Source organism: Halictus rubicundus, chromosome 10 (genome assembly GCF_050948215.1).
Source record: "Halictus rubicundus isolate RS-2024b chromosome 10, iyHalRubi1_principal, whole genome shotgun sequence".
Classification (NCBI taxonomy): Eukaryota; Metazoa; Arthropoda; class Insecta; order Hymenoptera; family Halictidae; genus Halictus; species Halictus rubicundus.
In genome coordinates this window covers 9786417-9806047 of record NC_135158.1, presented here as the reverse complement: position 1 = coordinate 9806047, position 19631 = coordinate 9786417, and the positions used below count along the sequence as shown (strand labels likewise).

Sequence of the window (19631 nt, the reverse complement as noted above, 5' to 3'; positions counted from 1 at the left end):
CAAAATAGACCCGATCACAGTCGATGGATACGGCTAGGGGAAATTTGAATGTTGACAGAAGATATATTTCTGCGCAAAGAAATACCATTCGAAAATGGAATATAATATTTAGTTTGGATTTCAGTCGGTGCCCGAGATGATTATCTTTTATTTCCTATTTTTGGTTTCATATTTTTTGTACTTTTATCGGGTCGGAAATAGTAGATTCGAAGCAGAAGATTGCATATAAATCGAGTCCTTCGAATACCGCCGAGTTACGTTCGTGTGTACGTTTCTTTTTGTATATATGTATGTATATACATATAATCTGTAATCTTGATATACCCTTGGTTTTGTGTATACAGTATCGCACCGTAGCGTTACTTGGGCGTATTCTATCCAAATTGCGTCGAATTGTTTAATTAGGACAATATTTACATAAATTTCAATGAAGTACTCGCTTCAAGATAGTATTCACGCAGGTTCAAATTTCGACTCGAGCAGCTTTCGTATAAGTGCCCTTGCTTATAATGTACCACATCGGTCGAACGATTAAAATATTTATTTACAATTACCGAATTCAATTTCCTAAGAAATAAAACAAACTTGAAATGAAATATGTACAACCGAGAACACACATGCTGTATTGTTGTTAGTTGTCGTGTTCGGTATACTTTGTAAATTAGTTAGCATACCGCTTCAGTTTTAGGTCTACGACGAAGCTTGGAAAAGTAATACACATTTAATGTTAAAACAGTAACGTCGACGTTTATTTCTCGGTACTTCAACGTTAAGATAACGAAAAAGATTGTGCAATTCTCGTACTGCCGTCCTAAGGATACGAGCGTCGATGATTGACTCAGCTCCATCTGATAATGCCTCGGACAATATTGCACAGAGACGATGACGATTGCAACGAGCTATCGAAAGGTGAAACAATGATCGCAGTTCAGGCTTTGCAAAATATGATCAAGACGACGAGCGATGGTCCCCATCGGCGATGAGAATTTTTCACGGAACTTTTCGTCGATGCTCGGACACTCTAACCATGGTTAGGGTTGGTCTCGAGACGATGGGGAATAGCTTCGTAGAACACTCCGCGCAATGAATGTCTACTCCCCCACATTCAGAGTAGGCTACGACACGCAAAAATCGTTTTCGCGTCGTTTATACAATATTCGGTAAATGCTGCGTAATATTACATCATATGTGAAACACTCTTCGTTGAATTGACGAGCAATGGCATTATTACTAAATTAACTAGAAAAACAGTGAGTTGTCGTCTGCTATATACAATGGCAAATCAAACATTGCAGATAGAGGATTTCGATTAGCGTTATACGGTGGTGCGACAAGTTGTATGTGTGAGCAGGACCCCACCTGCCGAACACTTTTGAAAAATTCTATGCATTTATGAGTGCGAACTTTATAGGGCGGTAAGAAAATCGCGATTGTTGCTCCTGCGGGATTACGCGTGCGAACTTTTAATGCTGCCATTTGTAAACACTGTTTACATACGCAGCAGTGAAATCTATATGCGTAATAACTCGAACCAACAACTCCCTTTCTAACAACAAACAAGTGAAATACACGTTGCATTCTTTCTACAAAAAAAAAATGTCCTACTTAAGGAATGTCTAAGTTAGATACACAATAATACATAAATCGCTAAGATCAATCAAACTTGCTTCAAATGCGTTTCGTTCAACTGTACAATGAAGAATCCGTCGACGATACAATATACAGAACACAGAGACATCATTTTTACAACTTTCTTTTATTACTTTTCATTAGGTCAATGAAATTAGTAGTGACGCCAGGCCGTATTATGAAACAGTCGATATAAACAAACCCGTGTGTCACGCATACACATGTGCTTCCGTCATACACGGATCTCGATGCGAGCGTGATAGAGGATAGAGTACTCGACGGACAAAGGGCAACGACAGTTATCAGAGCGAAAAAAAAGAACCCTAGGGTAGGACGCAGGTGCACCAGTGCAAATCAAACAGTACCAATAAACCATCCCGTGTGTGCATGGTATGGGAGGAGGGGGCGGGGGAGAAACAGAGAGAGAGAGAGAGACATATCGCCACGCTGTACATCCTCTGTTTACGACGGACATTTATCAAAAATCGAAGGTGGTATACACAACGAAAGCGAAGAATGAGTGTACGAGAACCGAGTGGGACAAAGGAAAAGGGTTGGCAAAACGGTTATAGGAACGGGTGGGAGACGAAAAGGGAGCTGGAAGAAAGGAAAACGAAAAGAGGAGAATGGTGGAGAAGCAGGAAGCTTTCGAGTACTTGGGAGAGGGGAGGGGAGTAAGAGGGGCTAAAAATTTTCAAGTTCAGTCAGCAGAACAAACTGCGTTTTCGAAAGTACTACGTAGAAAGCGATGGTGGAAGTGTTGGGGGACAGCGCAACATCGTGTCAGGGTGAAAAGTAGATAGGGTCGAGCGAGCGAGCGAGCAAGAGAGAGAGAGAGAGAGAGAGAGAGAGAGAGAGAGAGAGAGAGAGAAATAGGTAGATAAAGAGAGTGAGACAAAGAAAGAGAGCCAGAGAGAAAGAGAGTGAAAGAGAAATAGATAGCGCGCATCCAAATTTCGGTGGGAAAACCTCCTACCTTTTTACTGGGATAATCTGGGTTTTTCAGAGCGATGTCATAGCAGAGTAACGTTGGTTGCTCTAGGCGAAACCGACGGTCGGCGATGGCCGTGCAGCTCACCACTGAGAACACTGAGGTCGCTCCATGTCTCTCACTCGACCCAAGCCACGACCCCGCCCATTGTGGGCCCGCTAATATTCTCGAGGTCGTATGTTAAACCATAAACCACCGAATGCGTTCATATATCTGATTAATTCCGTCCGTAAACCACCGTAGATATCGTCTGATATTCCGCGTAGCGATATCTGCGTCGCAAGATTATCAGCGTTCTTGGCCACTGACGTCAAAGCCTCTCGTGCGTACTTCGTATACCTCGCCGTAGCTTAATGGCGGCACCACTTGCTTGCCGCACGCAATAGTCACCGTTGTTGTCCTCCTGCACCGATATATCGACGGAGAAAAAACTCGCGGCCGGATTTCCCATTGCGAAATACCGTCCGTTTCGATATTATTTTATTCCCATTTGTTCGAGCTTATCTCCCCGTACGATGTAGAAAAACGACTCACGGTGAACCATCGCGGTTAGCCTCGAGACCACGGAGTTTCTTTGTTATCTTTGTTGATACTCGAGCGCTTCCATCCCGTGTATACCACGTTGCCCCATCATCAGCCTATGCACATGTATAGCTCTCGTCGGGTTTAAAAAGATCGCCGCGGTGGGAGAACGGTAGGCAGGTCATTTTCCCCACCATTTGTCTCCATAGACTACTTCTACCTCAGTTCCAATCCCCGTTGATTTTTACGAGTCATCCTGCGTCGAGACTCGAAAACAGAATTTGAATATTTTAGAGACACCATTTGAATTCGAATACTGAAATCCCCAGTCATTCTCTCTTTCTAAGAATACTCTTCGAACTTTCGAAATCTATACTAGTCATTGAATGACGTGAATTTCGAACGAGAAGTAAATATAATTCAAATTATTTCAGCTAAATTATCGATATTCTAAAAAGTCGATTTCATTTTATCACATTCTACGCTCATAAAAATGAAACATGCTTGATATGATCGATACGCGTCTTGATGTTTTATGCTCCTATTACTTACTCCATTTTGCGTACGCTATTTTTTCGAATATTATTATATATTTGAAATTATACAACATGCATTTGCATTCACCTTTGATAATGATAATCCGATAAATATAGGAAGGAAATAATAAGGGGTGTAAAACCATTTCTTAAATTCAGACCAGCGTCACGAGGTGTCGTGCTTCACTGCATCCCACCAATCGGCTTCCCACCACCTTCCGATCGTTATACGCAATGTCAATTGATGCCGTCGATTTATTAAAAATTATCAAATCGGAACAGCGTATCGAGCGATAAAAAAATTGAACAACTTTGTGATATAGCAGAAATTGCAAAATCACATTTACAACACGATTTTTTAGAGAACATAATAGATAGCACGAGAAGAGTCGAGGACAGCCGATAAGGGAACGCGGCGATTGGTCGGTGGAAGACACGTGCACCATAACACTGTCGCGCATTGGTTCAGCCCGAGTGGAGGGGGTCGTTCATAACCCTTAAGATAGGATTGCGTTTTCACAAAGGCAAGAGACAGTGTTGGAAAAGGATCGTGCTTACGAGTACATAAGTTTACGAGTTCGATCGCAGTATCCGGTTTCAGCGAGTGTGTTGTGTGAGTCGGCACAGTGGAGAGGAAAAAGGTTCAAGTGAGAGAAACGACAAAGCGAAGACCGAGGGTTGATCGTCCGTAGGAAAAAGAGGATGATCAGAAGTTTTTTTTTTGTCCGTGATATGTAGAACGAACGTTGTTTAGTGCATGTGCATATATACAGTCACGTACGCGGGGTATTACGATACAAAAGTTAATTTCACATCTGCGAACATATGTGTATGCGCGCGTGCGCGTGGTGAAAGGACGATTTAGAGAGAAGCTTCGCTGTCGGGGAAAAACGGTGATCGTGTTTGCGCGAAATATCCGTGTAGGGTACCGAAAACAAACAAATCGTGTCCGCCATCTTGCGCCTCTCCAGCTGCGTTGAAAAGAAGTGGGAGAAGTCGGACGACGTGTGTGTTTTCATTTTCGTGGGGCGAAAAAGTGTAAAAGGTGGCCAACGGTCACCGAATGTGGTCAAATTCGCAAATAATACGAATAGGGAGGACTGCGAGAGAACTCGAAGCAAGCGGGGCGAGGTAGCATTGCGCTTACACAGGAGGTTCGTGGGGTACCCCACCAAGTTTATTCCTCCGCGTTCCCCCTACCCTTTTGCCCTGGATCCCGAGATTATTGCGCAGTTAGAAAAATCACTGAACCCAAACATCACCGGAAACTTTTTGGTCTCATCTGTAAAAAGTGGCCCGCAGACATAGTACGGTATGTTTCGATTGTATTTATCACTCCAATTAATTGCATATTCTCCTTTCCTATAACATGTTTATACGACTCCAATGAACCGGATTCAGTCATAAGTAGCTTTTATCTTAAGTGGCGCAATTCTTTTTAACTATTGATAAAGTGAACGTTCGAATTTAGTTAATTGTAACAATAGAACACTATCATTACTTACTGTTTAAGTAGTAAATATTTATTTGATAACCCGTAATAGGATAGCCTCGCCGTGTAAACTGTCCCAGATTGAAGTAAATTTTAAGCATAGATAATGTACACGTATCTTGTAAGATTCTGGATTGTTTGATTACTTTTTTTTTTTTCGATGATAAAGGTATAAGATGTGTATATGGATATATTAGATAAGTAAACATACTCGAAACATGTTTTTTTTTTTAATAGTCGAAGATAATATAAGATAATTTCATTACATTTATCGATAAACTAGATAAAGAACAATACGTTCTTTGTAAACGTTAAAGTAAGTTACGAAAAACAGAAATTAAAAAGTAGAATAATTAAAAAGTAGATAGCAGGAATATATGTTTATAATTTCACTGAAAAATAAACAATTTTTGTATCTCAAATGTTCTGTTCAAAATTCATTTCTACACTATAGATTTTTATGAGCACTCAAATTTTTATGTATCACTTTGTCAAAACGGATATTTATTTACTCTTGTAGGCTTTAGTACATTAGAAATAAAGTAAGAATGTTAATGAAATTCATTACCTTCTTAATTTCCCATAATTTCTAAATTTATATCATTAAAAATATTATTGTTGTGTAATAAGAATACCAAGATATTTACAAGGTATATTTTTATATTTTTGATATTAAAAAGAAAACAGTATTATTTTCTGTCCTATAATGTTCTGTTGAATCAGCAACTATGCAATGTTTACACTGTCAATGCAAAATCTATGACATTATTTTATCAATGTTCTTTACTCTCACCCAACTTGTGATTTTATCAAGTATATTTATTTTTTATTTGATCAAATTTATTTGCAAAATGGAGATTTTAAAAATGATTGGTTTTGCAGACGGGTTGGCTCACTTTGTAAGTGATAGCAGAGTCAAAACTACAATAAAGAAGCCATGACGAATTCTGCACCAAAATTGAACAACAAAGTAGAGCGGCATGGTTCACCAAATGTTGGTGTCGAGCGACACCACCGCTCCAGTGCAATCAAATCGTCAACGTTCTTCCATAATGGTGGAAGGTCTTACAGCAGAAATTCTACTGGTCGATTGAACTGCAGCCCACACTATTCGTCCAAAAGTACAAGAAATTCTCTGTTCCGGCATGACTACAGTCCTCGGGGCAGTCCAACGAACAGCTTTTACGCGGGTGCAAAGTTTTCTGAACCACCGTCTCCTGCGAGCCTTCCCAAACCACCGAGCCATTGGACTACGAGACTGATGACCAGTTGTCAACAAGCCGACAGGAGTTGCGATATTTCCAATCATCTGAAGATGATATTAAACGTCCAAGCCTGATACCCAAAGACCAACAAGGGACCGGTATAAACGGTTATCAACTCCTAAAAGAGAGAGGCAGGTACGGCATTATCGTTCCCAATCTTGAATTAGGGATGTATTTTTCTCTTGTACGTTATATATCAAGCTGATCATTTGAGAAGAAAGAGGAGAAAGTGTTTACATACAAGATTAACTGCGCGATAACACAATCTAAAGACGATATGAGTAAGATGCAACTAGTTCAGGGCACCAGTGTCTTCAGATTCACGGTATGGATGCTGAGTGAAAAAAGAAACAAACCATCATTTGTTCTTTAAGCTATTATACAAAGCATTACAAAAACATTAAGAATAATGACGCAGGTGCGTCTACCGCGAACCGTGATTCAAGTATATGATAACTTGTAACGATTCTATTATGCGCCGTCTATGAAGATATAAACGTATGTATTTTAGATTATTATTATATATGATTAACTTGCAGAGACGCATACACATACACATATACACAAACACTGTTATATTATCTGTTTGACGAAATGGTACGAAGACACAGGCAAAGCTGCATTAGCTATTTTTAAAAACGATAGCTATAATTAATTTTTTTTCCTTTATGAATCAAAATTGCTACAACTTTAGCACTGTTGATCATGGAAATATGGTTTTACTCTTTTCTTTTACTTCCGGGATTCTTTCTAAAATAATTCTAACAAATCTATCATGTTTTGTCATAGAATGTACACTATCATCTTTTTTTCGTCAAGAATTACTTTATACTTATGAATAGGGGTTTAAACTTTAAGTGTCACATATATTCATCTACTGCTCTTTAGCATAAACCTAGGTATCGATTCAGTATGTCTCAGACTAGTTTACTGTAACACATAATTAATTTGTTGTCCCCAGTTTCTGTTAAGGTTTCAATATTTCTGGTATACTCCTTAAGTTTATTCAATCTTAGAGGCATAATCAAATTATCCCTACAAGATTATTACAAGTGACAAATTTTTCTTTCTATTTATCCCACTCTTTTTATTGGAGATATACTTATTCTTTTCGCAGCTTTGCAATGTTTGTGCAAAGCGATATGCTAAGATTTAAATGACAAGTTTCTGATATGTATACAGATGGATTAATTTTTTGAAATTCGTATAATTCATTGATGAAAGAATGAAATGCAATCGAGTGAATGAGAAGATGAAGAAAATGATCAGGTGTGTATGTTGATGAATGAATATTAATTTCCCTCGGAAGGTTCACGATTGAGCAATGTTTATGCTTAAATTGAAAGGTTTTTATGAAAAATTCTTACACGTGACAAATTCAAAATTAATTTTTACATAATATATTTAGGTATAACGAGGAGTTTGTCGTTAGGTTATTGCTAAGACTTTCTTCCTCAACATCAGAATTGTGGTTTCATTGGGTAACAGTGTCTATTATTCTTTCTAATCTGGTATCAGATATAGGACTTCAGGACATCGTTCTTTCTGAATTAACAAATATCTAACACCCAAAACAAGAAGAACTTTTGCTTTTTTCGTGCATACAAAAATGAATTTTATTTTCTCCCCAATAATCTTGCACGTATATTTTGACGTTACATTACGAAGTGACAATGATAGTTTTTAATTTCCAAGCATATTGTTCCCCCCCCCCCCTCTTTTCTTGACCCAAAGTACATTTAAACACATATCGACTGACCAAATTACTTTGAAGCGAAGTTTTTAACTAATACGTTATTTTTCTTCCTACCGTTGATCGAGATATAATTTTTTTCCCCTTTCTTTTTTCTTTTAAAAATTACATCGGTTTCATTCTTTGCTTAGAGATACTTCTTTTCCTTTCTCGTAAGTTAGTTTGTAGAGCGAATTACAAAATAGATTTTTGGTGTATGTATATGCAGATCTCAGAAATCAGTGTGTGTACTTGCGCGTGTGAATGTGTATGCATGGGTGGAGAGAGCGAGAGAGAAAGAGAGAAGAAAAATGTTAGCAAGTAGAAACATGAAATTTCGAAAAAATTTCGATTACTTTCTCTGTATTTATAGCTGTGTATGGCGAAATTTTAAATTGTTTCCATGGCCTCGCTCGCGCGTGTACGAGGCGCGTGCAAAACAACCGATAGAAATTCTGACGTAAAGTTCGATGAGAATTTCATTGGTTTCGATCGGCAACCGGTTCTCATTGGACACGATCTCTCGATCTCTCAACCTCTCTCGCGTTCTCCTTTTCTTTTGCGATAGCCGGTGCCGTGCAGCGGCTAGTACCGAAGATTGGGAGAACAAAACTGTCGTGGAAAAAAGAAAACACACATCCGTCTTCGTTCCTCTCACTTTCATGATTTACCATTATTCGTAAGAGCGTAACGTCTCTTTTTCTGTTTTCTCTGTTCCCATCGAAATTCGCGTAGTTTCCTCGAACTTCTGTTCTCCTTCGAACCAAAAAGAAAGGATCGATAAATTCGCCGCGATTACAAAAATTACATTTTCTTCACCTCCCACCCCCCGTTGGTTTGTTTTGAATCTTGCGAAAGACGCAAACAGCTTCATCGGCACAGACGCGATAACGAAGCGCAGCCATTATTGCAAAATAGTTTTCGCTCTCGACGGAGGAGGAGGAGGAATCGTCTAAACTTTGAGGACATTCTTTCGAAACGTCAAAATCATTCTCATCGAATTACGTTTACGTTTTTTTTCTCCCCCTTTTTTTCGGAACAACAATCTTCAATACCGAAGGTCTGCGCGACCATTTCTTCTTCCCATATGTTTCGTTCGAAGCGAACGCGCGTCTCTTTCTTCGTAGCCGGTAGGCGTTCTCAGTATTTGTCCAGTTATCATTTGAAACGAATTATCGTGTCAACCCGTTAGTCTTTAAATAGAACAAGAAAAAAAAAATAGAAATATCCAACAATTGTAAATACGTGCCAGGGGATCGGTCGAAATTTTTTGCAACGAGCGCTGGAAATCGTGGATTCTCTGACGGTTTATCGGGCGCGCGAGAGGCAAACGAATTAAACACTGCCGTCCTGTGGGAAATCGATGCACTCAAAACAGAAAACGAAATGAGAGAGAGAGAGAGAGAGAGAGAGAGAGAGAGAGAGAGAGAACTCGAGGCAAAACACCGTGCAAACGGGGATTATCGCGCGCGCGCACAGGGCCAAATGCTTTGAGTTTTTTCGTCAGAGTCATGTAAATAGGACGAGACAGACTGACGGGTTCGAAACAAAACAAATTGTAATTTTGAGCAGCACGTGTGTGTATAAATGTCCTGTAAAAATTAGTGTACATACGATCCAGAGAGCGCGAGAGAAATAGATAAAAAAGGCAAAAAACCAGCGGGCACGTAAATTATGTATATATAAATACATACGTATTAGTAAGAGAGCCGATGACGAAATAATGGTGTACGATGTTTCTCGGTGGCAACGGCGTTTTGTTCCGTTTCGATCGGGAGCGTGACTAGGGGGGTTCGATACTTCGAAAGTGCAGCAATACGCGTATTTTACCTGCTCGGGTCTCGCGGAGGAGCGAAAAATAGTCAGTATATAAATATATATATATGTATATATATACAATATATATGTATGTATGTATATATATATATATGTAAACATATATAGGCATTCTAGAAGACAAGAGGAGGAGGAGGAGGCATAATAGACGGTTCAAGGTTGTCGTATCTTTTCGTGGCACGTAGCAGTATGCAGACAATGTATTGGGAAGTTAGGCAGGTAGAAGGAGGAAAGAGAATGAGGGGTAATGTTCGAGAGGGGGGGAGGGAGAGAGAGAGAGAGAGAGAGTACTTTAAGGAAACTAAAGTCAGCGTGTTAGTAGGAGGGGCACGAATTACAAAGCGAAATAATCAACCAATTGATACTGTTTATTGAAAAAGAAGGATAAGAAATTAGCTGTGATGATGACCCTATAGGTACTATTAATTTTTAATTGGTAACTGATCAACATATATATTATATATATGTATATATATACTATATATATATTAAATCTATATGATAAATGATAAGATGTGCTAATTTAAGAATGTGCAAGTACCGGCGAATACGTTGCAGTTCTTTCGGAACGGTAACACGGGATAGAAAGACATGTATACTCGTGGGTGTTAATTGTCGAAAGACAAGAAAACGAAGTAACCTAAATTTTTCGCCCCTTTGTTTCCGCGTTGAGAAATCGATGGGATAGGCGGAGGGGGGAAATATATCACGACCCCGTATACTTTTCACGTGTTACTACGTTTAATTTATCGGTAATACTTCTAGTGCTTGGAACGACGCACGCGCGGACTCGTGTGCTCGTGCTATGCAAATAAGGATGAAACAAAAAACAAAACAAAGAAATGCTCGAAAGCGCTGCGCGATTGTGAGGGGGTGTAATGCGTTTTCCGTTACAAGGACAAAACAGAAAGATATATATATATATACATATTATATATATATACATATATATATATATTATTTAGGAACTTTCGAGTACGTCCATCAACGTGTCGTAATCCACCTTCGTGACTTTAAGATGAGAAATATAGCTAGTAGTTCTAATTATAAGAGCCAACGAGAACTTGGGTCGTTTCGAAAAACGGGATCACGAGCGGTCGGGGGAATTTTATCCACGTTTCCGGTTCACGGGTTACGCTTCTTTCCGTTTCTGATCCTTCGGAGGGGTTCCCCTTCAGATGATCCAAGGTCAACGGAAACGGAAAGAAGTCGTCGAAGTCCCTTTAGCGGACATAGCGGGGGGGGGGGGAGAAGGATGAAGGGACGGGACGATCCATGCTCGACTGGCATTTATTGTGATATTGTAACGTACAAAATCGTTCGTCGCGAGTTACACGAAAGATCGAGAAATAATCGATAAGACAACAAAACATGAAAAAATTCAAAGAAATTCAGATTCTCGTGAAGGCTTCACGGATGTGTCATGGGTCCATTTTCGGAAAACAAAGAGTGCAGAGACGAGTGGGGGGGGGGCAGTTAGTTGAACATTCTCCGCCGCTTAACATCTTCGCTATCCACGGATCTCGTGTTTATCAATGTGACGTCAAGTCGATTCTCGCGTCAAACCCGACGTCACGTGAGTTTGCATTTTGCACATGTAAAATCGTGCACACACGACGACGCCCACGCGTCTCGCTAACCGAACCAACAAACCGATATGAACCTCATCGTTGCATTTTTAACGAAACAATAAGACACGCATCGTATCGTACGATAAAAGACATTCGAAACTTATCCGGCGTGCTCCGTGCAAAATGGTGGTAGCGGACATGTTAAGACTCTCACGGAACGTTACTTAATCAAGCTCACGAACAGTATTAGTCTCCAACAAACGTTTCATTTTCAGATATAACGAAAGTTGTATTCGAAGGAATATCATTTCGGTAGCGTTTTTCTTTTTTTTTCTTTTTCAAATCGAAAACAGCTTTAACTATATTTTTCGTCGTATTTACCGACTTCGGATCGGACGATGTGTTCAACGAAATTGTTCTTCGTTAGTTCGTTTATAGAGAAAGTACAGTCGAGGAATGTTCAAGGGTTATTGAATGAAACGAACACCTATAGTTAACGTGACGCTCGCAGACGTTCACGCCAGCGTGAACGCGGCACTACAAACTGCCAACACTCCGCCATATTTACACCGTGATGCATCCGTCGACGAACATTACGCGACATGCGAGCGCACACACTGTGCAAAAACTGCGCTCGCACGTCTCGTTTCAACCTACACACGGTATCTTCGTACCTTTCGAACAATTTTCTTTAGCTGGTCTTTCTTCGACAGCTCGAATCACCGTGTTCTACACTTTCATTCGCGTGATCAAACAATCACGCGCCCGAGACGGGCGAATTTCATACTGAAACATCATCGCGGAATAACAATTCGAAATCATCGCATGTAAAACTACCATCTCGAACGACAACATTCGAATCTGTTCAGCGCTAGAACCACACCAAATTAGTCACCTTGTGAAGGTGCGATATTTTCAAATTACAGACGATTAATTTACATATGTATATTTACAACAACAACAACAAAATTAGTGAGAAAGCTGTGTTAACTTTTACGAGTAATTAGAAACAATTCATTCCGACCGCCCGCGGGTGGGTCTGGCGTCAGAAAAATCGTGGCAATCACGATTTTCGCGTTTCGCGCAACAATCGAGAAAATGACGTTTCTTCAATTCGGGGAAACTCGACGCGAGATTTCTTCGACACGTTGCTTTCGAATGTTTCGCGTGGAGGACATGTTGCATTTGACACGATATGTATATGTATTCGAACCGCGAAGACAGCGTCGGAGAGAGTATGGTGGTGGAGCGTGTTGTATAATGTTGCCGTCGGCGTCGGTATAGTTCTGCTGACCGGAATCAAATTTTACCCGTCTCCGCGATAAGCCAGCCGCGAAAGCGGGGCAAAACAATTGACGTTACATATCTCGTTTAGTTGTCTTCGACTCTGTTAACCGGATTTCCCGCCAGTGGAATTCGTCGTTGCGTCAGAAGATACGCCTGTTCTTCTAGTTTTTTCTTTTTCTTTTTGTCTTTTTCCTGCCTTGGGTAAATCAGCTTTGGAGCTTCCACGAAATGTTAGTTCTCGTTCGTTAGATTATTCTATGACGCGTCGAAACAGCGTACTGCCGTTTTCTACGGCTTCCTCCGATCGACGGAGGGCTGCGTTTGTTCCCAGTGAAAGCGAACCGTGATCGTTTAGTCCACTAATTTTTAAGTTTCTTCGTATATTTTTAGTGCGTCCCACGATTTCTTCTCGTTTCCTTTCGTACTTTCTTTTTCCCAAGCGAGGTATTTATCCGTTGCCGTGCACGTACCTTGATTTTCTCTTCTCTTTCCTTTCTCTCTCTTTTTCTTCTTCTTCTTCTTCTTCTTCTTCTTCTTCTTCCCTTTTTTTTAAAGTAAGTTTTAACTAGGTTTATCGCGGTGTGCTCTTCGTTTTAAACGCAAGTCGTTCGCGTAATTGTTTTTAGGTGTATGACACCCGGGAAACTGTTGCTTGCTATAGTCGTCGTTTATTTCGTAAGTCGTGATTTAATGATAGGTTTCGATGATAAGGGATGAATTAGCTTTGGTCGGCAAACGTTTTTTAAAGGGAACGATCGCCCGAGCGGCGCGTCTGATTTTTTTCCGACGTTATTTTTCGTATCTTCGAGGAAACTCGCAATGCGTAGACGTTAAAGAGCAGTGAGACAAATTCGTAGGAATTCTGCATATCCGTGCCACTTCGCATGTAAAGAAAGAATACCGGACAGAAAGTGAGACCGTTTGTCGAATGTTTGTCCTTTCGTTTTGTCAAAGAGAGCGCGACCGAGGTCGCTCGTCGGATAAGAAATGATAAAGAGTACCAAGGAAGCGTCTTCGAACAGCCGTCAAACGGAAGAAGCATTATTCGAGCGTGTCCGCGGACTCCCCTCGACCGTGTTTTTCGCGAGGGGTGTTCGCCACGCTGCAAAAATCAACCAGCATCTAATATATATGTATACATACCAGCATGTATATATGTATACATTGAAACACCACGAAAGCGAATCATTCAAATTTTTCGAGAAACACGAGAAAATTGGGAACGTCAGCCGCTCGTCAATTTTCATACGTACCAAGCACTGATCCATACACAGGGACACAAGAACACAGCCACATGAAACACTATGTCGATTAATTAATTAAGCCTTAAATTTAGAATTAAGTTGAAACGGTTCGAGAAACCGTTGTATTCAGAAGAAGGGGAAAAAAAGGAGAACGAGGAAGGCGAAAGAGGAGAAAGAAAGAAAGAGAAGGAGCTCTGTCATTGAAAGCATCAATGTCCTGAACGATTTGCCGAATGATTGAATGTCTTTTCATTTTTGAACGAAACGAGAACGTACGGTTTTAATTCGATCGACTGTCCTTGATTTTCCATGGCTTTTCATACTCGATTACGCCTTCTTTCTTTCTTCGTTTTTCGAAGTTTTCGGTAAAACAAAAAAGTGATTCGATTCGGCGCGCGCGTTCGTTTGTACACCACGGTTACAAATTCGAGGCACGCGTTCTCATCCGAGCTCAAACAGCCGTTTCTTCTTCTTTTTTTTTTTCTTTTGATGCCGAAGATGGCGTCGCTCGTCGCCGAAGGTCCCGAAACGATTTCGAATTCGACTCGCCTACGGCGCGCGACGACGCTCCATCGACAAACTGTACGTACTGTCCATCGAGAAGAATGTAACGAAAACAAAAAAGATTCACGGATGCGTGGTTCTCCATGATCAAAAATATCTGTATACAATTGTACGGTTACTCCGAATGAAGGAAACGAAAAGACATTTTTCCGAGGGGATCGATAGAAGATGAGAAGGATCGTTCGCGGGTGAGGATAACGCGCGATTTTTACCTACGGTAGCAAGGAGAAGTGCTCTCGCGATCTATCGATTGTTCACTCGCGGAACGACAAACACGGATCCCATCGCTAACGCGTCTCTGACACGAGCCTGTCGACGACAATATTTTTTATCCTTCTTCCTGCTGCTGCTCGTGAAAGTCCGGCCGTACGCCATCGCGACACGCGGCCTCGATCACAATTGTTCTAAGCCTTTTGTCTCTTTAACACCGACGTCGGTCCGCCCGGAGACGACCAGCAGATCTTCATTCGCAACCTCTTTCTGGAGAAATTGACAAATTTTTTTAACGCAACACGAACATAATCGCAATCCCGAAACAGGGGCGGAGCCACGCCCCCCTGACCCCGATCAATTTGCACTCTTTCGGCGGGCCGACTCGAATTTGCAAAGCGAGAATATGTGTCCCGTCTCTCTTGATCGGAGAGGGGACAGAGAGAGGGAGGGAGAAGTTGCACAAACGTCTTCTTGTACGCTTGGTCGATCCTCTTGTCGTTATGGCGGATACGGCTGCTAACAAGTAGGGGAAACGGATCGGCCGCCTCGACGGCGGCGGCGGCGAGATAAACGCACTGACTATTTTAGCGAATCGAGATTCAACCATGTACCTTGATATATAATATACCTTGCGCGTGTTTTGAGAAAGTATGTGCGCGTCCGAGGGAGACCCAGCACGGAAGAGGAGAGAGAGAGAGAGAGAGAGAGAGAGAGAGAGAGAGAGAGAGAGAGGGAGAGGGAGAAAGAATTTTCTGAGGAGCGAATGGCTGAGTGCGAGCGTGTGAGAGTGCCAAACTTAACGAGGCTGAATGAAAGAAATGAATATATGCAGCGACCGTCGCTTAAAATCCTGCATTCTGTCGTAAAAATCCTGCCAAATGATCGAAACTACAAATAAGACCGTGTAGCTCGAGGTGCGTCAGAGACGCCGAAAGGAAAAGTTTGGTTAACGCTCGGTGGATCGGATTTCTGATTACACGGACGGAACTCGAGTGCCAGCAAAAATCGTACGGCGAAGACGAGGAATATTCTTTTAGAGAAAAAACGCGCGACTTGCATTATTTGTACCGATATATTGCAAGGCAGCACAGTGGATTTTCTATATATTTCAGACGTCGAGGAATTGATTTTACTAAACACGCAAAGTTTGGATGTTGTTTTCGGGTCACGCCTCCGGCGAAGCTTCTCCGCGGCTTGTCTTATTTGTAATATCACGTAGTCTTATTTTTTAAGCGATTATACAGTGACCAACTTTCCGCTGCAACAAAGTTAGCGGATCGTTGTCGAGAGCCTCCGAGAAGCTTCGCAAGAGGATGATCAAAGGGTGAACGTATCTTATCAGTTTTCTGCACGATTTTTGCTAACAGCAAAGCTCTTCAACGTTTCGTTCAGTTTGCCGGATGTCGGATAAACATTTTGATCGGAGTCTTGCAACGAAGTACGAGCAATCATTTGGCATGATTTTCACGTTTCGCGGGAAAAGATGGCCGATTCGGGATGTACGGTTTTAAACGACAGTCCTCGGCTCATTATCTTATATAGCGTAATAAACGATACACGGAGGGAAACTGTAAAGTCCCGCAATCGAGAATTGGGCAAAATCCGAATCAGAAATCGAATAAGGGAAGACAACGCGAGAAGGTGAAAACAAATCGATGAAAAGATTCTTTATTCGAGAAAAGAGTGGGGGTTGATTCCGCCATTTTTTTATCCTCCCTGGAACGTTATTTGAAGCTTTTCCGCCGTCAGCGGCCAAGCATTCTAGTGTTTCACGATGGCGGCGACTTGGAGCTTCAAGCAACTCGAGCATGCGAAACAGAGAAAAGCACCATTAGTCGAACAAAAATGTAATTTCTATTTGCGAAAAGCTGATTCGGAACGCCGAAGAACAATCGTCAAACGATCCGAACGCGTTTCCCTTATTCGTACCTTCGCAAGAAAATGATTTCAGGTGATGCCTGGTTCTGCGAGCAAACGAACGGTCGCGTTCCGCCTCACGGAAGCATAAGATCTCTTTCCCCCTATGTGTATTTGTCTCCCCTCTCTCTCTTTTCGAGCGTATCTTGAAGGCAAAGAACCCCCAAACAGTGAAAAGGGACAAAGGACAAGTAGCGCCGCAAGAACGCGACCGTTCGGATTTTCGTTTTCTCGCACGCGCGGCCGAAGCTTATGCGAAACAGTTCGGAAAATGGAGAACACGATCGCGTGTTGTTTTTGGTCGCTCGAATACGAACACGTGGACCGCGTCCGTCGCGACGGCCGCACGTGCGCGAGACAATAAACCCGTACGGTTTCTTTTTCCTACGACCGTGTGTAAATCGTTATGCGGCGTGCGAAGTAAGCTTAGGGTCGCCTCTTTTGTTTCCTTTTCGCGTTCTCTACCCATTTTCGTTCCCTCGAGGAGGGCCGAACGTCTGCCGGCTCGAAGAAACGAATTCGAGTTTCGTTTTCACGCCTACGAACAGCTCACACGTGATCTCGCCAACGATGGTGGCCCGTCAATTATTAAATCAATTAAGTTTGTCTCGGTTGCGAATTGGCCAGTAAAGATCGGGGGTCCTGGTCTTCGGATGTCCACGAGGATTACGGATCCTGGACGAAAGCGCTGTGGAAGCAGTCGATCATCAATCATTGCCGATACACACTGCGCCGGAAATCGCGTTCACACGACGGCGGAACGAATTTTTTGTATATCGCTGATACCCTCGCTTTTAATCGTCGTTCTCAGACTGGCCACAGAGATTCTTTAGATCAGACTCGGACCCTTTAAGATCTGCCTACAAACCTCTCGCGTATTCCCGCAACACGCTATATCGATACCGTTCAGGAAATTCAAACAAAACAATTTCTCGCAGCTATCTTTGGTATTGTAAATCTGAAATTCAACAAACTGCTTCACCGATCCGCCGTTCGCTGCGTTGTTAAAGGGTCCGGGAGCCAAATTATTATGGAGTCTGACTTGAACAGTTTTCACTCGCCGCCATACTGAGAAACGACGCTTTCACCGATCGCCTCGATCGAATGTACCGAACATATTCAGATTTCCCCGAGATGGTGGATCTAGGGGACTCACGGTTAGCTTACGAACGTTAGGACTTTGGACTGCTTCCATGGTAGGCCTACATAAAGGATGATCCGAGAAGCCTTCTCCCACCTTCTATCCGAGATTCTCCGTTACGAGCCGGCAAGTTTTGCTTGGTGGTTCCGGGAATATTACCCGAACGGAAGTCTAAAGTCCCGGAAGGCGGCTCAGGCGGCCCTCGGAGATTCCCCGATTCCCTGGGACCAGGACCTCGCGACAGAAAAATCGATCGTGGAATTGTTGCGGTGAAATTGAACGCAGACGAAAAATGGCGTCGTCTGGATGAAAACGGCCTTTCTCTCAGCGCGCAGGCGTCCGCCCGCTCGAGCAACGGGCTGTCCTACAAAACTACGTGGCATTTCTTCGAACGATTATACTATTTTACGTTTACCTCTGTCTTGTAGAAGCTTACAACATCTCCACCGAGCATCGGCTGTACAGAGCATCGTCCCGCGAAACTCTGATCTGCTTTGTACCGAAACGAAACGACTGGACGAGAGCGAAAGACGTTTGCGTCCGGGTTCGCGAGACCTGTACTCGGAGGGACACCGTGGGTCCTCCGTTCTTTTGCTTTTGCATCTCAAAATTTTCTCCGACCCCGCGCGTCCGCGCGCGGCACTTTTTCGCCAAAAGAAAAAAAGAAAATCACTCGGTTGACAAGCGAACCCCGCAGGCCGTTGGGGCGACAAACACGGGCGGGTTGCCTTACGGTGTCCCGAGGGTACAGGATTCGACGAGCCCGACGAGATTGCAGAAAATACAAAAAAAAAAAAAGAGGAGAGATAGATGGTCCGAATCGTCCTGTCGCTTCAAACGAACAGAGGTGGCGAGTTTATCGTAGGCAGTTATAAATTGTAGATAATAAGGATTGTCGAGTCGCGATCTCTGTGATGAAGACGGACGTGCGTCTCTCGACGCACGTCCCACGATGACAAAGATACACATGGAAAGTTAGCGATACCCGAGAGATAAAGAGAGATAGAGACAGAAAGAGAACAATGACACAACCGATCGATAATTGAATATTTCTCTTCGTGTCTCTTTGATAAGTCCGTCGCGGACATAATGCAATTTGCTGTCGAGTTTTAGGGTACATAAGAATAGAGTTATATATAATGTATAATCTATTGTACGTAAAACAAGGAAACACCGTATACACGCATACATACACACACGCGCGCGCGCGCGCGTACTGACATACATGAACACACGAATTACATTTAAGATGCGACTCGAGCGCGTTTAACATACGCGACTAATGTTTACCAATGTAAAACAAACACGCGTATTAAGGGGTGCCCGTATCGAAGCAGCGAGAGAGTTGACGGGGCGATCGATTGATAATAAGGATAACAATAACAAATTGTACATAAGAGGAAGTGAATTCGATCGTGCGAGCTACGGTTCCCGCACGGAATAGAATATTTTGTTATGTAAAAACAATGGGGGACGAAGATTGAGAAGTGCGAGGAAGATGAAGAGGATAGAAGTTCGATCGTCGGGAGGACCGAAGGCGCGGCATTTTCAAATGCGCCGGAAGCCTCACCGACGCCGTTTCAAGTCGAGGATGCTGTATATTTGTGGCCTCGTCGTTGAGAGAGGACAAGAGTCAGGGAAGATGGGAAGGTGGCAAATGGATAGAAAGAATTGGCGGGAGGAGATTACGC

The 19631-nt window shown here is 42.3% G+C and overlaps 2 protein-coding genes across 4 annotated transcripts in view; one reads left to right on the top strand and one right to left on the bottom strand.

Annotated features, from left to right (window-relative positions):
* Positions 1-3278, bottom strand: part of Mura (ring finger protein murashka) — a 46325-nt gene extending 43047 nt beyond the window's left edge. The window contains exon 1 of one of the 2 annotated variants that reach the window (XM_076794969.1): positions 2606-3278. The gene's annotated coding sequence lies outside the window, so the exon portion shown is untranslated. The remainder of the gene's footprint in view (positions 1-2605) is intronic. The other variant, XM_076794970.1, reaches the window with a different exon arrangement.
* Positions 3279-4162: 884 nt separating this feature from the next.
* Positions 4163-12531, top strand: LOC143357924 (proline-rich nuclear receptor coactivator 2). Of its 2 annotated transcripts, XR_013082900.1 has the most exons (3): positions 4163-4990; positions 6053-10803; positions 10844-12531. XR_013082900.1 is itself a non-coding variant. In XM_076794636.1 (2 exons), the coding sequence occupies exon 2, from the start codon at positions 6108-6110 to the stop codon at positions 6507-6509; it is 402 nt and encodes a 133-aa protein (XP_076650751.1). In that variant the 5' UTR covers positions 4163-4990; positions 6053-6107; the 3' UTR covers positions 6510-12531. The 2 variants fall into 2 exon arrangements, 1 of the variants encoding a protein (XP_076650751.1); XM_076794636.1 differs by having other exon boundaries at positions 6053-12531.
* The last annotated feature ends 7100 nt before the right edge of the window (positions 12532-19631 follow it).